The sequence below is a fragment of the Cydia splendana genome, chromosome Z (genome assembly GCF_910591565.1).
Source record: "Cydia splendana chromosome Z, ilCydSple1.2, whole genome shotgun sequence".
NCBI classification, from domain to species: Eukaryota; Metazoa; Arthropoda; class Insecta; order Lepidoptera; family Tortricidae; genus Cydia; species Cydia splendana.
In genome coordinates this window covers 35378235-35400808 of record NC_085987.1, presented here as the reverse complement: position 1 = coordinate 35400808, position 22574 = coordinate 35378235, and the positions used below count along the sequence as shown (strand labels likewise).

General features: G+C 37.3%; 1 protein-coding gene across 1 annotated transcript in view; it reads right to left on the bottom strand.

The window, feature by feature from the left end:
- Nucleotides 1-4954: 4954 nt before the first annotated feature.
- The window catches only part of LOC134804001 (uncharacterized), a 29157-nt gene continuing 11537 nt past the window's right edge, over nucleotides 4955-22574 (bottom strand). Inside the window, exons 6-9 of the mRNA XM_063776856.1 lie at nucleotides 20846-21048; nucleotides 8776-8979; nucleotides 8052-8209; nucleotides 4955-5313 (exon numbers count right to left, since the gene is read on the bottom strand). Of these exons, the coding sequence (XP_063632926.1) occupies nucleotides 5210-5313; nucleotides 8052-8209; nucleotides 8776-8979; nucleotides 20846-21048 (669 nt within the window). The 3' untranslated portion in view covers nucleotides 4955-5209. The remainder of the gene's footprint in view (nucleotides 5314-8051; nucleotides 8210-8775; nucleotides 8980-20845; nucleotides 21049-22574) is intronic.

The following is a 22574-nucleotide window of genomic DNA, read 5'->3' as shown; positions in this document are numbered from 1 at the left end:
ACATGACGTACCTATACATTTGATGTGCCCCTCCCCCGCAAAAAACGGCAGACTATTTTGTACCGAAAATTTTAGACATGGCGTCTCCGTTGGTTATATCCTCTAAGGTTGCACCAATTATATTCAATTGATTTTTCGCATGGTAGTAGCTAATAATATTTGCAGTTTATGTGATTTTTTCCTTAGGTGTACCTTTACAAATACTTGTTGAAAAGAGCTGTCAAAAAAATCTCTGACATTTTAATCATTATTTTTCCAGGGAATCAAATAAAAAAAAATCTGAGTTAGGGGGCTGAAAGTTAAGGTGTTTCTATATTATAAGATAGCCAAAAAATGACATTATTAAAATCCGATATTCGTCACAGGGGCCACTTCTCCTTCCTTAGCCTGCTAGACCCTTTAGATATTTTCTTCTAACTCAAACAAGAACCGCACACAAATTAAATTTCATCACAGAAATAAAAGCAAATGGGAGAATGTTAGTACACAAAACAACTTTGTATGCTTAATATTTTTAATTTTATGACTAGACTGTTAAAAGATATACAACAATAACATTTATTAAAATTACAACACATGTGCATTAAACGTCTATTTAAACTTAATTGATTTCCATACCTTTAATAATAAAATTAATGATCTGGATCAAACTAACTACGTCACTACTTAACATAACATCGTGACACGGCATTAACACATATTAATGAAATGTCTCGTTATTCAATATCTATAAAATCAACAATAATAGTGACTTATTAAATTAACTCGTATCTTATTCCGTCAATCAAAAGAAAAATGTGGTAACTATGTATGGGATACATACATAACTGCGTTTCAACTTTAAGTAGCAGTGTGACATACGAGGTCTTTTCAAAGAAAGAGTAGTGACGATATACTTATCTGAATTAAGCTAACTACGGCACTACTTCACATTAATAACGCCATACTATAGCACGATATTTTAAATAAACTAGATTCCTAAATATAACATTAAAATTTGTCAATTATCTTTGGCGTTTTAATATGTTATCCTGTCCTGCCAACTTGCAGTCAGGTGACACCGAATGTGTTAAGTAATAGCTGACCTAAGGGATTTTTTTTTTGTTAGCCTGGTTTAGTGTCCCACTCTAAGGGATATATAATTATATCTAGATGGTGACACAATAGTTACGCATAAGTAAGTCTAAATTCCGTAAACAAAAAATTGCAATAAAAAACTACCTATAAATGACAACATGCTGAAGTTAACAGCTTTCGGGTACAGGAGGGGCATTATCTATTTTACTTTCTATGTAGCTCTTATGGAAATAATCAAAAAATACGTTATCGTACCTATTTAAGTAGGTACCTACCTACTTAACACTACACTTAATATTGACAATAAAGACACTGAGAACATTTTATTCTTAACAAAAATTTGGCGTATAGGTTTATACACAGATTTAAGTGTGTGAACATATTTTCTGTTCTCGAAAGGAACATTATCCACCTACAAATTGAATGCTTACTTTTGATATCCCGGAAGACTACGTCAAGACGGGTTTTGTTTTGGGCAATGTACAGTTAGCAATACTATTCGCTTAGCACGTTTGCATACAAACTTCTATGCAAGGGAGGTCACTCTTCTCTGCACCTATACAGGGTGATTGGATATTCGCCGTATTCCTTGAAAGGGGTTATTCTATGGGTCATTTGCAATGATTTAAGTCCAGTCAACCAGGGGTCAAAACTCATTGGTTTTCAAGTTATTTGAGTTTTTAGTTTTTTGTTTATCCCCGCCTTTCGACTAAAAAGTGGTAATTGTGAAAAAACTACTCAAATTTGGAATTAAAAAAAGCATTCATCTAATAGCTAATAAACTACTGATTACGTGAAATAAAAAAAAAACAAATCTTTCGAAAATTTTCCAAAAAAGGATTTGAAGTCACAATTTTTTTGTAATTTTCCCAAGACTTGTAACATTTTAAGGCATTACTTTAAAAAAAAGTATGACACTTAGCGTACAAAATACAGAAATGAGTTCCTCAGTTCCTCAGCTTTCCAAAAAAGTACGAATGTCGCATTTTCTCTTACACTTTTTGAAATAATAATAATAATAGCAGAGCAGGCGGAAGACTTGACCTAGCGTACGTGACTATTAATCGGTTTGTTTGTGTCACTTTATTATCTCCATGGGCTTTATTTGTCCCTTAATCGGTTTGTTTATGTCATTTTATCATCTTCTTGGGCTTTATTTGTCTTCGTTACCTTATCTTATCTTATTTTCTTGGGGGTCACATCCTTGCTTTCGGTGACACAAACTAACTAATTAAGGGTCATTACGGTAATTAGTTTCTACGTAAGCATTTTTTGTGTTCGGTACCTTATCTTATTTTATTTTCAAGGGGTGGGGGTGCTTTCCATGGAAAGAAAGTTGAAACTAAGTGATTGATTACTTACTGCACGAAGATTAAATAAGGCTCGGTTGGTTCCAACCCTACTCCATGGAAATGGCATTTTTTGGAAAGTTGAGGAACTGACTAACTCATTTCTGTAGTTTGTACGCAAAGTGTCATACTTTTTTTTTAAGTAATGCCTTAAAATGTTACAAACAGGCCTATTCGGATTTCGAGATAATCACAAGATCTAGAGACGATGTAGAGATCAACTAGATCTACATTAGATATCGACTAGATGTGACTTGGATATCTCACGTCATAACTTGTCGAAATCGTTCAAGAGGACCTCCAGAATCGCGGAAACGTCAAATTTGACATATCTATCTTACAAATATCTTTAAATTATCCATATCGTAACTTGTTGAAGTCTAGTAGAAATCTAATTCATTTTCCGAATCGAGCCGCTAGTCTTGGGAAAATTACAAAAAAATATGCTTCAAATCCTTTTTTTTGGAAAATTTTGGAAAGTTTTGGTATTTTTTTTTATTTCACGTAATCAGTAGTTTATTGGCTATTAGATGAATGCTTTTTTAATTCCAAATTTGAGTAGTTTTTTCACAAATTCACTTTTTAGTCGAAAGGCGGGTTTTTTAAACAAAAAACTAAAAACTGAAATAACTTGAAAACCAATGAGTTTTGACCCCTGGTTGACTGGACTTAAATCATTGCAAATGACCCATAGAATAACCCCTTTGAAGGAATACGGCGAATTTCCAATCACCCTGTATGTGTTACTGCCTACCAGAAATTAGGCTCTATTATCCTTAACTTTCAGGTAGTGAAGGGTCATTTATTGTTTATCTGCGTATGCATGACCCAGGTACTATTCTATCTTTTGAAGACTATATGTATGTAGGCCTAAAGCAGGTGTAAGGTAAGTTTGGTATATATAAATACATTATATATAAAACAAGTTAACGGAATTATTTGCGGTTTTCGGCAAAGGATTTCTTATAAATCATCGACTTATTAATGAAATAAAAATTTAAAATATTAAAACCAATACCGATCCCGAAGTAGTTTCAGGCTCTAACAAATAGCAACATTGTGGGCATAAGCTCCAGAAAACGGGTTGCTAAGAGATTAGTGGCTTCCTCGTTCAACGCCTTAGAACATGTACCCATTTTACTACCTACGAGTATATTTATTTAAAAAAGTGCTCTAAGGAACTGAAATAACAAATTGGAAGGTAAATCTGTACATTGCCGAACTGCATGCAGTAACGTTTAACTATCTCACACTTAATGAAATTGTGAAACGTATTAATTTGCATTAGTATGTTAAGTTAACATTTCCTTGCTTTTTCTAAATATCACTTATTATTCATAAGCAAAATTAGTCCAAGGAATTAATAGAATTTAATAAATTCGTACGTGACGAGCGCTGTTGCAAAAGGCTCACTTAATTTATAGAAGTAGGGACTAGTCTAATTATAAATAATATTAATATTAATATAATATTTAAAAAAAATGGAAAATAGATGTCCTGCCGTAAGCGTCACATTTTCCATTTTTTCCTTTAATATAAAATTTGGAGTATCGCTCGCAGGTGTATCGGCTTGTTAAAAAAAGTAGGGACTAAGTATGGTAAATCATACCTGATCATACTAATCACATATATTAAAATAAGTACCTCCTTTATAAAAATGTCCCAGTCAGCATATAAATATCGAATTATCAAAGGCCCCTACGCCGCCGACATGACAGCACAGGATTGAAACTGAAGGATCGACAGCTTTGCCTCATCTTTTCGCAGCGTTGCGTCTAGGTACCTACCTATTACGAGTATGCAATTGTGCTTTGTGATACATTTCGCTGTTCGGACTGTGCGCTGTGCGCCAACGTCTTTTCAGTAGCGAACAATGCGGTCGATCCTTTCGGGTTGCGAACTACGAGTACTTAAGTAAGGAATCCTAAAACTGATACATAAGTACATCAATTTTAGGATTCCTGGATTCACACAAAACAAATGAGTGTCATTACTCGTCTCTATCTAGGTACCTGTAGGTTACGGAAGTAAACATGCATACATATACATCGTATCGTAGATCATAAGCCCCCTCCAGACTATGCGCGTGAATCGCGGGCGAAGCCGCGAACGCGAATGTGGAGTCGATTTCGCTGTCTGCGAAAATCGACGCCACACTCGCGTTCGCGGCTTCGCGCCGCGATTCGCGCACGAGTGTGGAGGGGGCTATACACTCTTCAAAAGTTTATAAATCCTAAATAAATATTCAAAATCTTAAAATAAAGTCCCAGCTTACTGTATTCAAAACTGTTTAGCACACGAGTTTTATGCAATTATAAATATTACACTGTCGCATTTATAAATATCTTCATCGGTAATGTTAGGTAAGTGGATATTAAAGCGGTTAAATCCTCAATGCAAATTAGCGTTCAAAAAGTCGATAGTTCATTCTATTTACTCCGTGTTCTGGTGTTCTAAACACTTATAGGTACCGGTTTAAAATACACTTATTCCTAAACATTCAAAACCTTAGCTTAAGTGTAGCTTCGAGAAACGCAGACTTGTTAAAAATAATAAATGAATAATAATTGAGAAATAAGGCCCATGTCACACACGTAATATCGACGTCGGTGGAGAAATCAGGTGATGATTGAAGACTACCCTGATTTACTTCTCCATCAATATTCGATTCGGGTAGCTGCTTTCCTCTCTAGTACAACACATCAACTTGTGCTGACCCCGCTGCTGGCACAACAAAGCATTTTAGTGCTGGTCACGTGCATCATACTTTAACGTACTGTCATTTAATATACACTATACTCACGATGAGATTTGGATGTGGATTTGGAGTTAGTGTAGTCCTTCTTTTGTGTCAATGAACTTAGACTCGATGCTGCCCGATGCACGGCTGTAACAAACATCTAACTTAACGAGTAGGTATATACCATCGTAATTTTTTGTCTTTCAATAAGCGCTTTTATTGCTGGCTGTCATATTGGAGGGATTCTGTTCTTTGCACGATTTTCAAGGTGTAACTAAAAGTTGATTCACCCATGTGTGGTCAGCTGCAGAGAAAAGTGACCCCCTCTGTCTGTCTGTCTGTAGGTACATTAAACTAGTAGTTCGCCCCGAACTGAGAACTCGCAGATAACCAAAAATTATTATAGAGCGATTGACTTTGTTGCACCTACTTAGGTATCGTATAGTGCGACATAAAATAGCAGAAAATAAATGAGAGCACCACTTTCTACGTAACTGTCACATTTTTGACGTAAAATGCTTACACATGGCAACAATTTAGTATGGACATTTTTGAGTTCCATTTTATTCAATTTCTACTATTTCATGTCGCACTATAGGCGGCAATAAGGCGGCAATGGATCAAAAATCGCCTGGATTTATTGCAAGGTCTGTGGAGCCCTTGACTGATAGATTTAAGCAAAGAGTAGTATGTATAATATATAGGACAAAGAGAGCCCTCTCGTGAAACTTTTTTGCATCCATTTTGAAGTGCCATCTGTAATTCTTAACCAGAAATATCAACGTCAATATCGGGGGGGGAGAGGCATAAATAGCGTCTAAGTATGTTGCGGACGTAAAAAACTTTGAAGAAAGGCTTCAGGATATTTATTAATACACGAAAACAGTTTAGATACTTTTAAATTGACTGTTGATGTAAATAAATTACCTATCATACACGGCTGGAATAACACACAATTGACCACGAAACACAATTACACGCAGCAGGTTGTGAATCTACCCGCCATAATCTTTCTAATTTTTTGGTAATAAAGTTCTCAGCAACTGTGATGGCGTATGAAAACTTTGTTTCTTTTAACATTGTAAAACTTAAAGTATTTTTATTTATCTGAATTATGTCGTAGTACAGACAATAAATGGGGTGCTATAATATTTTGAGTTTTATTTGACAAAGTAGTTTTTTTGTGACAATCGCCTCCATGGCAACGATGGCCAAAAATAATCCGTTTTAACAGATGTTTTTTCGTTTGATCCATGCCTTAGATACACGACTTTTAAGACGTTCTAACGAAATAAACAGAAGCCATATAAAAAAAAAGTTTAGGGTTAAGTAATATAGATGTCGCTATTTTTTCGAATAAAGTGCTTTATATACGACTGTCCCTCCCCTAGATTTAAGTCATCATAGAAATCATAGAGATTCAAAATAAACTGTATCTGTGCTAAGCCGAAATATTTCCTGTCAAATGTCAAATACCTATATTATGTTTATATTATTTTATTTTTATCTTGCTAATTATTTCAAAAAGGTAAATTTAAAAACGATATTATAAAAGTGCAAACCGAGCACATTCATTTGATACTAAATTCGACCATGTTTTTTTGCATAAAATGACCAGAATAGAGACCCTTCACAAACAGCTTTTTGGCCTTCTAAGCTCTTCTACCTCAATAATCCCTTAATCGAGCCTGCTCATAATTTAATCACTAAAATATAATGCCCTCAACTACACGTTTACCTAATTTCATTTAAATTAGAACAAATTTACTATCATCAAAACAGTCAGTATCAGTTCTTGAGTATCAAACTATCTTCTGACAGTTCAGCTTAAAAACATCGAAATGCCGGGACGTGCCGCTAGCCAGCCGCGTGATCCAAGTCCAATGTAAGAACTTCGCTTCGCTTCGCTTCGCTCGCTCGTTCGATAACACAAACCACCCGTTTTTTCCATGAAAGGATTTCCTCTATACAGATTTCAGGAAATATAGGCAACTTAGTTCGCTACGAACTACCTACTTATGACCTCGCAAAAAAAAACAATAAGATATGTTGGGATGCGTGCGGATCTGGGATATTTGGAGATACCTAATTCAGTTATCTATAAAACTAAACGTAGGTAACTTTCGTTTCGATTGAAAGCTACACACCTACTAAGTTAATTTATAGAAGTGGGAACTAAGGTAATCATATGTGGTAAGGTAAGAATGTACCGGTCGGTCATCGTAGAAATGTCATATTATTGTCAATGAGAGCTATGACGCTGGCATGACAGTACAGATATTTGCCAGAACTATTCGCAGCATCGTCGCGTGTATTACGAGCCCCGATGCAAATTAGTTCGTCTAGTGCCGCACAACAATTTTGTTTATTCTAATAAATTTTACACATGAACAAAAAGTTACCCAGTAATGGGAACCATAATAGTAATCTTTAGTCTAGTTTATTTTGATCGTATAATAAAATTGCATGAAACTTTTATTGCTGATAAATTGAAATTATGTACTTTTCAAAAACGTTGTCCAAATCATATTGTCCTCTGCTACAGCACTCCGGCATGCATGGGCTCGAAACAAAAATGTCAGTACATTGGCAGAGCCGTGTTGCTTTCCCTAGTAATAGCCCTTTTCACATCTGTTATATTCCTACCCGTCAAATAAAAAATCGTTATTATTTTTCCTTCAGTACAAACGGTTATTTCTCGTATTTGGATTTAGTTATTGTAGAATATTACCATATAAAATTAAACTACATTAGTATGAACATTAAATGTTAGTGATTTTTAAACTAAAACATTATTTTTTACAAACGCGAGAACCTTAAAAAATGGTCTGACTAGACGAAAACATATGCATTGGGGCTCGTATGCATTGTGATTAGATACTCACATGCTTTCCTGTGAGATTGCAACGCAGTGTAGTCTGGCAGTGGGACAGGGGGGAGGTCCTCGTCCGGAGGCAGCTGGTCTCTCATGCGGTTGGCCGGGGCTCCCGCGATGTACGCCCACGGCATCTGGCCCGGCAGTTGCCCGGCTGTGCTGCGCACGCTATATACGTCAACCGTCAGGTCACCATCAGTTTTGTAGGAGATTTCAATCGCGTATGACGGGACGGTAAATGATTCATTTCACGAATATACCACAGCAGAATAAAGCGACTTTAAGGGCTGATTTAGACGGCGCGCTAACTCGCATGCGATTTTAGTTACATTGTGGACTGTTGGTTACGTCCAATTCAAGCGACCAATCAAAAACCGCAATATAAGTAATAAAACTCGTATGCGAGTTCTCACATCGTCTAAATGAGCCCTAAAAAGGAGCAAACAAAATGTTATCCCTTCCAGTAAAAATGATTCGGTTCGGTCGGTGCCAAGCCAAATATCTCAAACATACATGCTTTCAAACTAAAAAACACATTTACCTAACCGTTTTGCAACACCGTTGGTAAGTGATCTCATAATTGCTCCGTGAGCAAAGTTTTGTATGGAGCCCTAACACTTATTTTTCTAAAATGGTTCACAAATGTCGGAATTCTGAGATGATAAAATATACAAAAATAAAACTGTCGAATTGATAACCTCCTTTTGTGATAACGGTTAAAAAGCGAAATTTACCCGCGGGACGTTTCTTGCACATTGGTGGTACTCAGGTGCGGGAGACTGCGCGCGGCTTGCATAGAGCCACGGCGGCCGGCGGTGTCGACCGTGGCCCCGCGCAGGCGTCGCTGCTGCTCCGCGATCAGGTTCTCGAAGCTGCGCGGGGGCTGGATGGGATCGGAGGTAGACTCCTCGCCTATGAAGTTCACACGGTTTTTGTTCCTAGAAAGTAAAAAGTGTTTCAATAACTCTTTAACTACTTACTATTCAATTTATTTATGCAGTTTGGGTTGCTTTAAATGTTGTGCAAGTAAAGTTATCCCGTACACGAAACCGCCTGTTACTGTTAAAGCGTTCACTAATACAGGGTGTCCGGTGGCAGATTTATGTTTTTAATATTAAATCTCAGTGACTATCTCAGTGACTATCTCCGAGGTCGAAAGCAAAGGGTTAAAATTGGAGGCCAATACAGTGATGAGGCAGATGTGACTTTCGGCGTACCGCAAGGCAGTGTACTTGGACCCACTTTGTTCCTCGTTTATATAAATGATCTCACTGACATGAATATTCGTAAGGGTTACATAATCTCATATGCCGATGACACTGTCGTGGTTTTCACAGGGAGTAACTGGGAGTCAGTTTTTGAAGCCGCGGAAAGGGGCCTGCAAAAGATTAATATATGGCTGAATAAAAATCTATTAACCTTGAACGCGGCTAAAACAAACTACATTTGCTTCTCTAAAATTAACAATGCCCAACCGAAACCAAATCTTAGTCTAAAAATTCATGTCTGTAACTTTCAATCTCCCCTGACATGTCAATGCAGAGCTCTAGATAAAGTAGAAACTACAAAATATCTTGGCATCATAATTGATCAGCGGCTCTCTTGGCATCAACATATAGAATATTTGAACGGAAGAATTCGTAAACTAGTCTGGATTTTCAAAAATCTCCGTCATGTAACTAATAAAACACTTATACAACAAATCTACATTGCTCTTGCGCAATCAATTATTACATACTGTATACCAGTGTGGGGGAGTGCAAATAAGACTAAGTTTCTCGAACTTGAGAGAGGGCAGAGGTGTCTCTTGAAAACAATGTTCTTTAAACAGTATAGGTATCCAACCTCAGACCTTTACGCGGAGTGCAAACTGCTCAGCATACGTAAACTTTACATCGTCTCAGCAATCGTACGATTTCACAGGACAATAAAATTCGACCCTCGGCCAGAAATTGGAAGACGAAAATATAGAATTGTCCCTGTACCCAGTAATAAATCAGCTTATGCTAGGAGACAGTATGAGGTACAATCCGCGATCTTATACAATAAAATAAATAGGGAACTAAATATTTACTCGAAAAATTTATACGAATGTAAACAAATAGTTTGTAACTGGTTACACAAACTAGACTACAGTAAGACTGAAAATTTGATTCATAAATAACTAATATTTATAAAGGAGGATCTTAATTCATGTAATTAAGGATAAAACCTCTATCATCTAATAATTTACACTAGCACTGATATATATATATATATATAATACCCCAACTACTAAAGTGAGCACACACAAACACGCGCGCACACACACACACACACACACACACACACACACACACACACACACACACACACACACACACACATACACACACACACACACACACACACACACACACACACACATACACACACACACACACACACACACATACACACACACATAGATTGTAACTTAGTTCTATAGTTTTAGTTCTTAAGATACTCAATGTAACATAGTTATACTAATTTTCATATTACAATGTATTACAATATTCTAATTAGTTACTAGTGTCCGACCGAAACATGTTTTTTTGCCGAAACCGAAACCGAATGTTCGGCTTTGGCTCTAGTTTCGGCCGAAACCGAAACCGAAACCGAAACTTTTGTAGACTTGTTAACATCGCTGAAAAATTTCATAATACCGGTTTTACACACATATTATGGGGCTGTCAACACCCAATGTCCTGGAAATAGATGTTACTTAAGTACACTCGGGTGCAAAGAAATCGGACCACCCCAGCATTTTTATCATTTTTTCAATTTCTGTAAAAACTGTATGTGCTACTGTGACATATTATATACCTAATGAAAGGTTGGCTTTTCCTCTATAAATTGATGTGCTTTTCACAGGTTTACTTCCAATATTTTCAGGCTTTCAGGGCTAAGAACTTTGTCACCCTAAAAATGCATACTGGAGTGAAACTTATGCATAATGGGAAAACTGCGATTCTAAAGATATCAAGTAAAAATTAAAACAATTTTCAGCATTTTAATACCGTATATTGCCTCCTCTAGCCCTACGACATGCAGTCATTCGGTTTTTCATTGATCTTATGAATTTTTTTACAGTGTCTTGAGGGATGCCCGCCCATTCTTCTTCGATCGCAGTCTTTAGCTCCAGTAAGGATTCAGGGGCGGGATTTCTGGCCCGGATTCTTCTTTTCAGCTCGTCCCAAATGTGCTCGATCGGGTTTAGGTCAGGACTGCGGGCTGGCCACTCCATGACTCTGATGCCGACCTCCTCCAAGTACTCCTTAGTGATCCGGGCTGTATGCGGCCGAGCGTTATCTTGCATGAGGATGAACTCATCGCCGATATAACCCGCAAATGGGACCACATGATCAGCCAGGATTTCCTCCACGTACCGACGTGCAGTCAAACCGCCTGAATTCGGTCTGGTACCTGGCCCTGTGATGAACACAATGTCCGTCTTCGCTTCCAAAGAAATACCAGCCCAGACCATGATTGACCCCCCACCATAAGCAACACGTTCCTCGATGCAGCATTGAGAGAACCGCTCCCCAGGTCTTCGGTAGACTCGTACCCGTCCGTCATTGCCAGACAAAGTTATCCTGCACTCGTCGGAAAAAAGTACGGAACTCCATTGCTGAAGGGTCCATTCTTCATGTTCGCGAGCGAAGACGCGTCGTTGTCCACGATGTATTGGGGTGAGTTTTGGGCCATTTGCAGCTCTGTGAGCTGTCAATTCCTTCTCCTTCAGTCGTCTTCTAACTGTCCATCGGCTGATAGACACATTCCTGGTCTCTAGGAGCTTCTGCTGAAGCTGAACGGCATTCAGTCGACGATTTCGTAGCGAGGTAAGAACGATGAAACGGTCATCTCTCTCAGAAGTGATGCGAGTTCTGCCAGTTCCGGGTCTTCTGGATAACGTCTGATCTACGCGGAATCTCTGGAAGACACGTTGAACCGATGACTTCGATAGGTTGAGTTGTCGAGCCACTGCACGTTGACTAAGCCCTCCCTGCAATAGGGCAACTGCTTGGCCGGCTTCAGTCGAGGTAGTATCCATTTTTCTCCAGTTTTTCCAGGTTCAGGCGATGAGAGTAGTGTTCAGGAAGACGTACCAATCACGAATGATGCATAAACAATGATAATGACTGTTTTTATACCTAATGATAAGTGGTCAATTAGTGCATGCGCTAATGAGGCAGTTGGAGGGGGGTGATTTCCAGGCCCATATTTTGCACAATATCCATCCCCACTCCTGAATATTGATGTCATTTGATAGGGCAAAAAATTATCTACCACGTGGTATTTAAATTATCATGATCGAGGTTACAGTTTTTACACAAATTGAAAAAATGTTGAAAATGCTGGGGTGGTCCGATTTCTTTGCACCCGAGTGTAGTTTTTTAAGAAAATTATTAGAGTTAGACCAAGATAATTCTTTACGATTTTGATACCACACGCAGTGCAAGTATTATTCGTCAAAACTTCTATGAAATTATGACGTATAAATAACATTTGCACTAGTTGCACTGCATATGCTATCAAAATCATTGCAGAATTTTCTTAGTCTAACTCTATTCATTCACCAGTCAAGCTAACGTGTAGATACAGGGTCAACCAAAAAACCAACCAAAAACGCGAGCGCAGCGAGCGCGAAATTTTTTGTTGACAATATCGCAAGGCCGGGTATCTTCACCTGGGGGCCGATTTCTGAATTTTTGAATTTCGAAGTCCGAAGTGTCCCAGTGAGGCGAACTTTCATGCGAAGTCAAAGCCGTGCTTCAGGCTTCAGGATAAGTAGTTGAGCACAGACTCCAACCAATGTCCATTGTATTAAAAAGCGAGACCGCAGGCCGAGCATGGCGCAGCGAGGCCAAAGGCTAAGCTGAAGTAAAGGACATGTGGAACACAAACCAATGGTAAATTGAGGTAAACAGTGAGGTTAAGGTCGAGCATTCGTATGAAAAACTGTACTGGGGTGTTTTCTACATTTTAATCAATATTTAGCTGTTCAGCCTCGCAAAATATTAACTATTGAGAAAATCAACATTGCGACACTATTGAGCGTAGCCTTTAGCCTCGCTTAAAATTTGCCATTAGAGGTAGATAGGAACATGACTGAATATGTGAGTGAATAAGAGCGAAAAAGACATCGTTCGACGAGTCGAGGCCCGAGGGCCGAGCTGATACTCGGCCAACGCCTGAAGATTGAAATTAAAAACGCAAACTTATTTCCCTGTACTGAATTTCGTAACATTTCGTAAGTTTCGGCCCGGCCGAAATTTCGGCCGTTTTTTGGCCGAAACCGAAACTACAGCCGAAACATGATATTTTGGCCGAAACTGGCCGAAACCGAAACCGAACCTTCGGTCGGACACTATTAGTTACCAATTAACAATATGGAAGAGCGAGGCTTTCTGATACAGGTACAATATACCTACTAGAAGGTCTCGACCCCTTGTTTTATGTATTACTTTAGGTTGAATGAAATAAAAAATTATATTATATTTATATATTATAAAATAAAAAAACAACGGCTTAAGGTAGAAAATTTATTTACATCTATTAGAACAGAGAACAAATGCGGATTTAGTTATTTACAAATTATATCCTCTAAATGAGCTCCGTGAACACGTACGCGTTCTTCGAAGCGGAGCCTCGAGTTTAGCACTACACGCTGCAGCATAGCCGGCGAAATAGCGATGTTACGATTCGACTTCACAAATCGGTTCAAACCGATTTAGGTCTGAAGTCGACTAAATCGACTTGAGTGTTCCGTAAATCGACTTAAGATACGTTCACCCGCTCTAAGCGCACCCTTTCCGATTTGTTGCTGCGTCACTTTCGTTGGACATATTGAGGCATAATAAAATGTACACGAATCGACTTCAAACCACGAAGAAAAATGTTGCCATGCACATTGCCGTCATTATTGAGTCGAGTCAAGTCGAAACTTGGTATCTACAGGTAAAGTAAAATGAAACTTATGGTTCAAGTAGTAAGGTTCAATTTCGCATAGGCTTAAAGAGATCGATTTGGCGGTTTACTTGGATCGGTTTGCCAGTTTTGCGCCGCGTTGATTTGCTAACTGAACGAATTCGCGGCAATGACTCACGGAATCGCACGAGACTGCACGCTCTTTCCAGCTTGCTCGTATAGTGCTTTCCCTTTTTATCTTTAGCAATTAATGACATTTTGATTTACCGCGCAACGGAAAGTAAAAAAATATTACAAAATGTTTGAAGTCAAAAGTTTTTGCTGTCGTGTTATTCTAAGGATTGTAAGGATTGTTCGACCCTTAGGGTCGAACAAACCGTAAAATTTACAATTCGATTTCTTCAACTCAAAACCAAGCGACTACGGAGCGGTTTGAACTACTGATAATTAAAAAATAGAAGTTAAATCGACTTGGCCAAATCGGTTTGCAAACCGATTTGGGTTTAAATCGGAGTCGACTTATTCGGTTTGAAAATTTTTCGATTTGACCCATCACTACGGCGAAATATTGCGGATTTCATTGGTGATATTTTCTTTTAAATCAGCTATAGACCGTGGGTTGTTATTATAAACTCTGCATTCGAGGTACCCTCATAATCGGGCGATCGTGGTGGCCACGTGATATCACCAAAACGGCATATCAATTTTCTAAGGAATTTATGGTGAAGCACGTTCATGGACACTCCGGCAGTATGGGGCGTAGTACCATCATGCTAAAACCAGGTGTGTGACAAGTAAGATGGATGTGCTAGCAAATTTGGCAAAAAGTAATCCACTATCATTTGTCTAGAGTCTTTACTATTGACAGTAACATGCTTAGCATCTGGAATTCTAAAAAAATGGGATTCGTGGACTTTCTTCCAAACTCCGCTGCACACTCAATATGTTTTCCGGCGTCCGAGTGTACCGGCTGGGGCTTGGTCTTGGGATTTTCTGGACCGAAGAAGTTTTGCGAAAACTTTGCACCCATGACCGAATCAAATTAACACTCGGCCCATCACTTACACGACGAATATTGACATGTGAACAAAATTTTCGGTACAAAAACTAGCGAATCGTTGGCATTAAAATAGGCTTCAATTGCGTAAGCACGCTGAGATACTGACCACTAAGACATATTGAAAAGAAAATCCGCAACATTTGATTTTCTAATGCGTATTCAGCGGTCAGTAAGAATTCTATGTATTACCTAATGAGAATTTTCATGAATTTTTGCGTTGATTGATTAGGTCGCAGTGGCTATATAAGGGTCAAATTGAATTTTCACTCGTCAAATAAATATAGCCTAAGCAAATTAGAAAAATCTGTGGAAATAATTCGTGTAGTTTTGAAAATTGGTACAGGCATACCTTGTGGTGTCCAGATAAACATACTAAAAGTCCTCGAGGGTAGGGGGTGTGCTGGGGGTGTAGAGGGGGATTGAAGGTACTTTTTTTCATATTTTTGCTCATATCTCGAATATCTGTACGAATAGCATTATAAATACTTCGGACAAATGTTTTAACATAAAATTTACTACAAATTTGGTTATATTTATTTTTACTCTGCGATCAATAGTTTAGGAGCTACAGGCTGTTAAAGTTAAATAACAGATAAAAAATAGACGGTTTAAAAAACGTCGTATTTTCATAATTGTTCATCATAAATAAACATTTTAGTTTAGAATAAGCAAGCTAAGCGACCTGCTGATAAAATATAAAAAAAATGATTTTTTTTTTGCTTCCACCCTATAGTGTGGGAATGTCGTTGGATAGGTCTTTTAAAACGAATAGGGGTCTTCGAGAACCATTTTTTGATCAACTTAATATTTTCGGAATTAATCGATCTGAAAGAAAAAAAGTTGTGTTTTCCACTTTAGTTCCCCTAACGTTTGAACCATGGGTCCAAAAAATATGAAAAAAAATCGTGAAAGTAAAGCTTAGTAAAGACTTTTAGGGCAAAATATAGCGAACTTAGTCGGTCCAGCAGTTTTTGACTTCTTGCAAATAGTCTATTTTGACGGACGGGTAACTACGGAACCCTACACTGAGCATGGCCCGACATGCTCTTGGCCGGTTTTTTTTTATATTTTATCAGCAGGTTGCTTAGCTTGCTTATTCTAAACTAAAATGTTTATTTATGATGAACAATTATGAAAATACGACGTTTTCTTAAACCGTCTATTTTTTATCTCTTATTTAACTTTAACAGCCTGTAGCTCCTAAACTATTGATCGCAGAGTAAAAATAAATATAACCAAATTTGTAGTAAATTTTATGTTAAAACTTTTGCCCGAAGTAATTATAATGCTATTTGTACAGTAATTCGAGATATGCGCAAAAATATGAAAAAAAGTACCTTCAATCCCCCTCTACACCCCCAGCACACCCCCTACCCTCGAGGACTTTTAGTATGTTTATCTGGACACCACAAGGTATCCCTGTACCAATTTTCAAAACTACACGAATTATTTCCGCAGATTTTTCTAATTTGCTTAGGCTATATTTATTTGACGAGTGAAAATTAAATTTGACCCTTATATAGCCACTGCGACCTAATCAATCAACGCAAAAATTCATGAAAATTCTCATTAGGTAATACATAGAATTCTTACTGACCGCTGAATACGCTCCATAACTAATAGCTACTTACACGAGTGTGTCGTCATTCTTGAGTTTGTGGTCGCGTACCAAATTTATGTGCAAAAAAAAAGTACCGGTCGTGCAAAAAAATTCCAGAGATTATAAAAAGACCTCTTTTACATTAGGTTTGAAAAAACAAATTCATATTCAATTCAATCGTCAATTTCTAAAATATCTTTTTAACCTTTTGGACGCCAATGACCGATATACAGGATGATTCAGGAGACGTGAGCAGGACTTACACTGCGCATTTCGTAAATTATAATATAAGCAACTGTTTCGTATCAGTATTAGTGAGGTTAACGTTAATTTTCTAGTCGCCCTACAATTAGAATACTAAACTACCGATATTCTGTGTCAAATTGAATGTCATCACTGTCATCACGGTCTGGTTACTTTTGAAAACTCGTATGTCACTCAAGTTTGACAGTTTATTTTCTTCGTAATCAAAATGCTCTCATTACGGTTAAAGAGGTTTTATGTTTATTAATTAGGTCTTGTAGTGACCATGATTGTAAAGAAATAAATTTGCCCTCACCAAAAAGTTAAAAAATAGGAAAAAGTGTGGTTGTTTCACCTAAATACGACGGTGATCGATCAATTATCAGTTACTGAGTGTGCAGGATTAGTCCTGACGTCTCATGAATCACCCTGTATATGCGTACCGTAGGTTCAACGCCAAAGACCTAAGTGCCGTAAAGTTCTATTTTAGTTTTGACACTTCGGTGACGTAGCGTCAGCGTGACAGCTTTTGTGTTTGACACTGCGTCGAAAAGGTTAACGAGTGTGTTCTCGAATACCTACCTATCTATTGACAATGACTTCTTATCGATAAAGTGGCTTCTTTTTCAACCGTCTTCAAAAAGGAGGAGGTTCTTAATTCGGCTGTCTTTTTTTAAATGTTTGGTCGCGCAGAACCCCGTTGTTTATGAATCGAACTCAAAAATTCCAAATCAATTCAGTAATTTTTAAGAAAATTAACAATCAAGTGGTTTTTACCGGATAAGTAATAAAACGTATACAAACCTATAATATATTGCTCAGAATATATAAATTCTATTAGTATAATTTTGAATGGCATACCGTGCAATAAGTATAACGTGCGATACGTATAACAATGAATTCTATAATTTTATAATGTATAATGAACTTTATACAAGATGATTCATGAGACGTGAGCAGGCGCAGGGGCGTATTTACCCTAGGGCCATCCGGGCCATGGCCCGGGGCGCCAATCCGCCAGGGGCGGTATATCGGCCGTATGGCGCCCCTGGCGAATTGCATTTTGTTTTTCTTCCTTGACTTCTGGGGCGGCGAAACGTATTGGCCCGGGGCGCGAAATTTCAAAATACGCCCATGAGCAGGCGGCTTAGCACGGTCGCGTTTTTATCCCTTGTCACCATGCCTGTCACGTTCTAACAAGTATGTAAGTGCGAAAGGGACGCGCATAGTGATAGTCGATAAAAATGGAACCGTGCTGAGCCCGCAGGACTAATCCTGCACACTCAGTAACTGATAATTGATCGATCACCGTCGTATTTAGGTGAAACAACCACACTTTTTCCTATTTTTTAACTTTTTGGTGAGGGCAAATTTAATTCTCAATAATCATGGTCACCCTACAGGACCTAATTAATAAACATAAAACCTCTTTAACCGTAATGGCATTTTGATTACGAAGAAAATAAACTGTCAAACTTGAGTGAGATACGAGTTTTCAAAAGTAACCAGACCGTGATGACAGTAATGACATTCAATTTGACACAGAATATCGGTAGTTTAGTATTCTAATTTTAGGGTGACCATGATCATGACCAGGGTGACATGCATGTCGTAAAAAAATTAATAACTTTTTTTTTCAACACGACTAGAAAATTAACGTTAACCTCACTAATACTGATACGAAACAGTTGCTTATAATTAACGATATGCGCAGTGTAAGTCCTGCTCACGTCTCCTGAATCACCCTGTATATAATATCGTTTATGATAAGTATAAAAAGGTATAACGTTGAAATAATATAATATACAAAATAAATACCACGCAATAAACATAACCTTTTATTTTTCTGGGGGGTAACAGTTCTAACCTAACCTAATACTTTTCTGGTAGCAGTTTTTTCTGTGGGGGGTCACAGTTCTAACCTAACCTAACCTATTTTTATGGTAGTAGTTTCTTTTTCTGTGGGGTAACAGTTCTAACCTAACCTAACCTATTTTTATGGTAGTAGTTTCTTTTTCTGTGGGGTAACAGTTCTAATCTAACCTAACCTACTTTTCTGGTAGCAGTTTCTTTCTCTGAAAGGTCACAGTTCTAACCTAACCTAACCTACTTTTCTGGTAGCAGTTTTTTTTTCTGGGGAGTCACAGTTCTAACCTAACCTACTTTTCTGACAGTAATTAGTTTCGATGGCCTATGAAATACTGAGCTATCCAAATAATGTTACTGGTGTTTGGTTACTTCAGATACTTATATGAGATGTTATTCATTATTTTAATTTATATGCATAATTAATGTTATATTAAATGTAATTAGTTTATTTGTATGTTATACCAAACAGCGGTATGTATATTGTATGTTATATTATTTTTATGTTATACTTATTGAAAATATAGATTTAGTGCATGATACATAAGATTAGTATACGTTTTGAACGTTTGTAAACTGAAATTATACCAAGAGTTCGTATTCATTATGATACGCACCCGTTTCTGAGGGGTCACAGTTCTAACCTAACCTAACCTACTTTTCTGGTAGCAGTTTCTTTTTCTGATGGGTCACAGTTCTAACCTAACCTAACCTACTTTTCTGGCAGTAGTTTCTTTTTCTGGGGAGTCACAATTCCTAACCTAACCTAACCTACTTTTCTGGTAGCAGTTTCTTTTTCTGGGGAGTCACAGTCCTAACCTAACGAAACCTACTTTTCTGGTAGCAGTTTCTTTCTCTGAAAGGTCACAGTTCTAACCTAACCTAACCTACTTTTCTGGTAGCAGTTTTTTTTTCTGGGGAGTCACAGTTCTAACCTAACCTACTTTTCTGACAGTAATTAGTTTCGATGGCCTATGAAATACTGAGCTATCCAAATAATGTTACTGGTGTTTGGTTACTTCAGATACTTATATCAGATGTTATTCATTATTTTAATTTATATGCATAATGAATGTTATATTAAATGTAATTAGTTTATTTGTATGTTATACCAAACAGCGGTATGTATATTGTATGTTATATTATTTTTATGTTATACTTATTGAAAATATAGATTTAGTGCATGATACATAAGATTAGTATACGTTTTGAACGTTTGTAAACTGAAATTATACCAAAAGTTCGTATTCATTATGATACGCACCCGTTTCTGAGGGGTCACAGTTCTAACCTAACCTAACCTACTTTTCTGGTAGCAGTTTCTTTTTCTGATGGGTCACAGTTCTAACCTAACCTAACCTACTTTTCTGGCAGTAGTTTCTTTTTCTGGGGAGTCACAATTCCTAACCTAACCTAACCTACTTTTCTGGTAGCAGTTTCTTTTTCTGGGGAGTCACAGTCCTAACCTAACGAACCCTACTTTTCTGGTAGCAGTTTCTTTCTCTGAAAGGTCACAGTTCTAACCTAACCTAACCTACTTTTCTGGTAGCAGTTTTTTTTTCTGGGGAGTCACAGTTCTAACCTAACCTACTTTTCTGACAGTAATTAGTTTCGATGGCCTATGAAATACTGAGCTATCCAAATAATGTTACTGGTGTTTGGTTACTTCAGATACTTATATGAGATGTTATTCATTATTTTAATTTATATGCATAATGAATGTTATATTAAATGTAATTAGTTTATTTGTATGTTATACCAAACAGCGGTATGTATATTGTATGTTATATTATTTTTATGTTATACTTATTGAAAATATAGATTTAGTGCATGATACATAAGATTAGTATACGTTTTGAACGTTTGTAAACTGAAATTATACCAAAAGTTCGTATTCATTATGATACGCACCCGTTTTTACCGAGGCTTGCGTTTTAATCTGTATTGAAGTCGATTTTTATTTCAAAAGTCAAAAGGTTTCAAAAGTTTTCTAAGTACTTATTTCACTATTGGAATTCCTGTATTCTAGCGGCGTTTCGACGCCGCAACGGGTCTCTAGTTGTATTATAATATCAATAAATGTTACCTGTTGTCTAACGAGTTCATAGAAGCCGATCTACGGAATAGCATGTCTTTCATAGAGCGGAAAGACTGACTGAGGCCAGGGCGCGGTATTGTTGGCACCGGCACAGGTTCGCTCGGCTCGCTCGACGCGGGCTCCTCGCTGCCCTCCTCCGCCTTGCTGCTCGCGTCCGGGCTCGTGTCCAATTTACCAGTTCGCTCTATCTCCTAAAAATAGGTGATACAAAGCAAGAAAAACCTACATACAATAAAGTTAACGTTAAATAATATAGTATTGTTAGCTCCCCCTATGATTCGCCAATTCATTCTTTTTTAAGGCGTCGGTGGTGACTTTCCTACAAAAATAAGGACTAATAATTCAGTACAGATGTAGTGCATAATTGTTTTCACTCGTATTTTCACGGAAATCTACGTACGTGTCTTGCTATTTCAGTCAGTCTCGGTACAAAAAGTGCTGACGTTGACTGAAGTAGCATGACAAATATCAACGTTTCAGAGAAAATACGAAGTAAAACAATTATGCACTACCTACGTCTGTACCTACTTTACCCAACATAAGTAGGTATTTTTTTAAGTAGTTACTTTAGGTAATTCCGATGTTTTGCAATAAACTATTTGTTTCCTTAATTTAAACAGAATAATTTAGTGTAAACAAACTCACACACAACCCTAAAAATTCAAAGTAATCTTTGACAACACAACACACACGTACACAAACACACACACACACACAACAATGTATTTTTCAAACTGGAAGGGTACGATGATATATATGTCAATTCCATACCATTTTGCGACATTGGGCATTTTTAGGTTATAAATTGTATAGAGATGACATCTATCACCGCACCCTTCCAGTTTGAAAAATACCTTAAAACTGACCTATCGTTTAACTGACAATGATCTTTTATACAAGATGTGTCATACACGTTCCAAAATTGAAGCACTCACCTTGTGTCATGTGGATAAGTTTGTCTCAGTCTACCTGACGCAAGCGCGAAGGTGTACACCGGTTAATACTTTTCCACAAATAACGTGTATTAAGCATGGACCTATATAATAGGGACAAGACATATTGTTCTATACGTACAATTGCTTATAGAAATAGCACCCATTTTGACGGCACACATATAAATATATATCTGTCTCGTTTTTACTCAGCACTGTAACCCATAGCAAAAAAAGATGACAGTATTTCAGTACGTACATAAAGTGTTCCATGAAAATACGTAAATACCTAATGCGGCCGAAAATCCGCCATGTTTAGTTCCCCAAATGTCATTGTCTGTCAGTTCAGCCGGTACTTGTCCTGTCAAAAAGTCGTGGTGAAAATTAAAATTATTAATTATCTTTCAATATTTTGCTTGTGAATGAAAATAATTGAAGCCAAATGTGAATAATTACGTCGCGAATATGCCAGTGTGTAGTGTATTAGGGTGCGGCATAAGAAAACCACCAAATCAGCCATCTTTAACCTTACACAGGTACGCTATCATTTACATGAAAAATATTGGTTATTGTTAATGTTCCTGGGAAATGTAAGGATGTTTCACATTATAAATAGTAAGGTTCTTCTGTGCAGTTATAGATCATGAAGTGATTTGACTTATTTAACTATATTTTTACGTTTAAATAATGTAAACATTTCAGCTAGGGTTGTACTTTATTTATCGACTTTGATATCGATATATTATGATTGCCTATTTATATTTTCTTATTTTATCATGCTACCC